The 4,991-nt window shown below is 38.8% G+C and overlaps 1 protein-coding gene across 1 annotated transcript; it reads left to right on the forward strand.

The window, feature by feature from the left end:
* Window positions 1–277: 277 nt before the first annotated feature.
* On the forward strand, window positions 278–1,225 carry LOC102818377 (olfactory receptor 4K3-like). Its single transcript, XM_006877150.1, has one exon. The coding sequence runs from the start codon at window positions 278–280 to the stop codon at window positions 1,223–1,225; it is 948 nt and encodes a 315-aa protein (XP_006877212.1).
* The last annotated feature ends 3,766 nt before the right edge of the window (window positions 1,226–4,991 follow it).

The following is a 4,991-nucleotide window of genomic DNA, read 5'->3' on the forward strand; positions in this document are numbered from 1 at the left end:
AGCAGTCATTGTGTGCTGTGGTATCATAAGCAGTGGACTGCTAACTACAAGGTCAGAAGTTTGCATCCACCAGCTGTTTGTGGAAATCCTATACAGGGTGGCTGTGAGTCGGAACTGACTTGATGGCACTTAAGAACAACAATGTAATTAGGGATGCAATAGGAAACTATTTTCTGAAGGGTGTCAGAAAAATCTCACTTTAATTTTATTCACTGTATTTTTTCCCTAGTTTTCTTCACACCTGGAAATGTCAGAGTCTCTCCAGAAATCAAGGTGAATGGCTTGGAGCAATCAGTCCATTGTGACTGAATTCATACTAAAGGGTTTGTCCAGCTCTTGGGAACTCCAGGTCTTCTATTTCCTCTTTTTCTCCACAGTCTACGTAGCCACTGTGCTGGGGAACCTCCTTATTGTGCTCACTGTACTGTCAGACCCACGCCTGCACTCCCCCATGTACTTTCTGCTGGGTAACCTGTCCTTCATTGATATGTCTCTGGCTTCCTTTGCCACCCCCAAAATGATTGCCGACTTCCTCAGTGAGTACAAAGCCATTTCTTTTGAAGGCTGTATTACCCAGATATTTTTCCTGCATCTCTTAGGGGGTACTGAGATTGTCTTGCTGATCTCCATGTCCTTTGATAGATATGTGGCTATATGTAAGCCTCTGCGTTATTTAACCATCATGAGTCGGAGAATGTGTGTTGGGCTTGTGATACTTTCTTGGATTGTTGGTATCTTCCATGCCATGAGTCAGTTGGCATTTACCGTGAATCTACCTTTCTGTGGACCCAATGAAGTGGACAGCTTCTTCTGTGACCTCCCATTGGTCATTAAACTTGCCTGTGTCGACACTTACATTCTGGGGGTGTTCATGATCTCAACCAGCGGCATGATTGCCCTGGTGTGCTTTATCCTCTTGGTGATCTCCTATACCATCATCCTAGTCACCGTCCGACAGCGCTCTTCTGGAGGTTCCTCCAAAGCCCTCTCTACTTGCAGTGCACACTTCACTGTTGTGACCCTTTTCTTCGGCCCTTGCATTTTCATCTATGTGTGGCCTTTCACAAATTTCCCAATAGACAAAGTGCTTTCGGTATTTTATACCATTTTCACCCCCCTCTTGAATCCAGTGATCTATACTCTTAGAAATAAAGATGTCAAGGATTCCATGAAGAAATTGAGTAGCCGTATCTTTAAATCTAGCAAGACTGGTCAGAACCCTTAATTTCCTTCACACAAAGATGAAATACTTGCTCATCTTTATCCACCTCATTCAGTTGGTCTGCATGATTTCCTATTTTAAGAAATTAATATTAATCATGGCAGAACAATTTCTGTAATCAGAAGTCACTAAGTTCTAGTCATATTTAATTAATCTTCACTTCACATTTACTAAAGGGCATTACCAAACCCATACTCAATATTTTAGCCCCACTTTAGAATATTCAACTTTTGTCAAATATAAGCATTTATTTGGATATTCCTCCCTTTGAAACTTTCAAGTGTTTTTGTTTTATTGTTTATGTATAACTGATTAGGGTTTCCAAGGAGTGGCTGGTGAGTTTAAACCATTAACCTTGTGGTTCAAACAGACTTCGTGTTGTTGTTGTTTAGTTAGTTCTGACTCAATATGACCTTGCATAAAATTTATGAGGAGCAGATGGTAGATTTGAACTGCCAACCTTGAGGTTAACAGTCCAGTGCTAATCATACAGAGCAAGGTCAGCATTCAATCCCACCAGATGCTGCTTGGAAACCCTATACAGGGTCTTTATGAGTCAAAACCTGCTCAATGACACTTAGCAACAACAACATATGTATTTTTATATATGTTGCTGTTATTTTTAAGTACCATAAAGTTGGTGCTGACTAATAAGAACTCAATATAGGGTTTCCACAGAATTACTGGTGGGTTTCTAGTTAAAAGTCACAAGAAAATAAAGGTATCTTGGTAAGTAAAAATATGCAATATTTAGTATTTTTATAATGTCTTTAGTAAAAACAAAAATGTATATTAAGTATTTTCAGTCTCTGAGTGTCCTAGAGTATTTTACACAGTTTTAAAACAGTTTTGTAAATTCTAGGAAAAATTTAATGCTCTTGTAAATATATCAAAGATGCAAAGGATCCTGGCGTCATGTTAAAAAAACATCCCACCCACACTCTCTTTTGACAGAAGAGAAAACTAATTCCCAGGAGTATAGTAGCTTTTTAAAGTTCATGTTAGTTAGAGGCAGAGTCTATACCATTCCTCCACAATATGGATAGCTGTTCATTTTCTACGCAGTACCTTGTTGTTTTGGTGCCATGATACTTACTGGATCATTTTTTGTAGTCTAAAGCAAATACAAAGTTTCTAAATGATCTGAGTCATTTTCTCTAGGTTAAACAGTGTTTTAATTAAGGAATCCATAGAATAGTTTGTTCTTCAGTGTAGTTGATAGAGTTAATAACTGTAATTTTTGAAAATCAGAAATCTTTTAGTCAAATATTTTATTTTATGAAAGATGAAATTGTGAACCAGATAATAAAGTGCTTTATCAAGTTCAGGAAGCTGTTTGATAACAATGTAACCTGGAAAGTGCCCTCTTCTCTCTCTCTCTTCTTTCTCCTTCACTTCCCACTCACCCTGCTTCCAGGTTATCCTCAAGTTATTATTTTAACTATTGTCATTCTGAGAGCTACACACAGAAGAAAAGTTTAATGCATATACTGAAATACTGGATTTTTATCCACTAATAATTAGTTGTTGTTGTTGTTGTTAAGTGCCTTTGAGTCGGTTCCGACCCATAGCGACCCTGTACAGGGTTTCCGAGGGTGTAAATCTTTACGGGAGTAGAAAGCCTCATCTTTCTCCCGCGGAGCGGCTGGTAGTTTCGAACCACTGACCTTAAGGTTCGCAGCCCGATTTGTAACCACTACGCTACCAGAGCTCCCAGCCGCTCCGCGGGGGAAAGATGAGGCTTTCTACTCCCGTAAGGATTTACACCCTCGGAAACCCTGTACAGGGTCGCTATGGGTCGGAACCAACTCGAAGGCACTTAACAACAACAATAATTAGTTATTTGTCTGCACTGATCAAGAGTGTACAATGTATATATTCATTATACACTAGCAATAATAATAATAATGTTACATAAATTAATAATTGATACATAGATTGATGGTGGTGGTTGTGTGCCATGGAGTTGGTTCTGACTCTTAGTGACTCTGCATAGGGTTTCCAAGGCTATGAATCTTTACCAGAGCAGAAAGCCTCATCTTTCTCCTGTGGAACAGGTATTTGAACTGCTGACCTTGAGGTTAGTAGCCCAACTTGTAACCACTATGCTACCAGAGCTCCTTTATACACAAATTGTTTTTGTTGTTGTTAAGTGCTGTCGAGTTGGTTCCCACCCATAATGACCCTCTAGAGGGTTTCCAAAGAGCGACTGGTGAGCTTGAACCACCAACGTTGCAGTTCAAACTGACTTTGCAGTCTAGCACATTAACTCACAGCACCACACCAAGACTCCTGATACATAGATTGTTGTGGTTGTTGTTGTTAAGTGCCACCAAGTCGATTCCAACCCATTGCGACCCTGTATAGGGTTTCCAAGGAGCAGCTGGTGAGCTTGAACCACCAACCTTGCAGTTCAAACGAGTTTGCAGTCTGACGCATTAGCCCACAGCGCCACACCAGAACAAAAGGTTAAATAGAAAGATAACTCAATCAGTAAGTAAATCATGTGAGGATTGATGTATATGTTGGTGGGTGAAAAAATGGACATGGCAATAGAGGCAGATAACTAAGTGAATATGCAGTTAAGAATATTGAATAGTCTTTATGTCTGTATATGTAAACTTTGTTGTTGTTAACTGATGTCAAGTCAGTTATGACTCATAGAGACCCTGTATAGAGTTTCGGAGAAGCGGCTGGTGAGTTTGAACTGCCAGCCTTGGCGGTAAAACAGAGCTTGAGGTCAAGTATTTATCCTATTGTGCCACATCTGAACTTTATTAACTATAAATTATAACTTTGTTTCTTGTTTAAAATTATTTGAAAAGTTATTGAAGTTGATAGAGTTGAAAACGTATGATCTTAAATATATTTCTCTTAATGAAATACAACCAGTTCAATTTTCAAATATGTTCATTGGTCACTGTAGAGATTAATACTGAATTAATGTTAGTGAACAAATAATAAAAAGTTCTTTGGTTATTTACATGACTCTGAATATTATAAAACTGTTCTCCTACCTTCTCAACCCTGTTAAAAAGACCTAGTCGTTCAGTTTGATTGTAAATACCTTATTTTGATCAATAACATATGGTTGGCTGATGAGGGTCAGGAATATGGTACATATATAATTTTTTTGTATTTCAGGTTATTAATTGTATTCTGCATTTTAACCGCCTCATATACATACTGCTAGAAATGTAGCTAAATAAATGTCATGAGTTCCATCGAACTTACACATGTTTTGAACTATGTGCATGCCAGTTCCAGGCTTCAGGAATGCAGGGTAGAACATTGAACCTCAAATAAAAAGTTTAGATAACTTGGGATAAGGATAAGCCAAACAAAATTTGAAAAAAATAAATGTTGCTTCTATTGTTAGGTGCCATCAAGTTAGTAACAACTCATAGCGACCTTATGCATAGCAGAACTAAACACTGCCCAATCCTGGGCCAACGTTACTACTATTGCACTGCTTAAATCCATCGGAGCTGCTACGTGGCCAATCCATCTCGTTGGGGGGGTCTTCCTCTTTTTCTTGGACCCTTCTCCTTACCAAAAATGATATCCTTCTCCAGTGACTGGTCCCTCCTAACAATATGTCCAAAATATCAGAGATGAAGTTTGGCCATCTTGGCCTCCAAGAAGCACTCTGGCTGTACTTCTTCCAAAACAGATCTATTGGTTCTTTTGGAAGCCCATGGCACTTTCAGTATTCTCCTCCAACATCGCAACTCAAAAGCATCAATTCTTCTACGGTCTTCCTTATTCA

Source organism: Chrysochloris asiatica, unplaced genomic scaffold (assembly GCF_000296735.1).
Source record: "Chrysochloris asiatica unplaced genomic scaffold, ChrAsi1.0 scaffold00444, whole genome shotgun sequence".
Classification (NCBI taxonomy): domain Eukaryota; kingdom Metazoa; phylum Chordata; class Mammalia; order Afrosoricida; family Chrysochloridae; genus Chrysochloris; species Chrysochloris asiatica.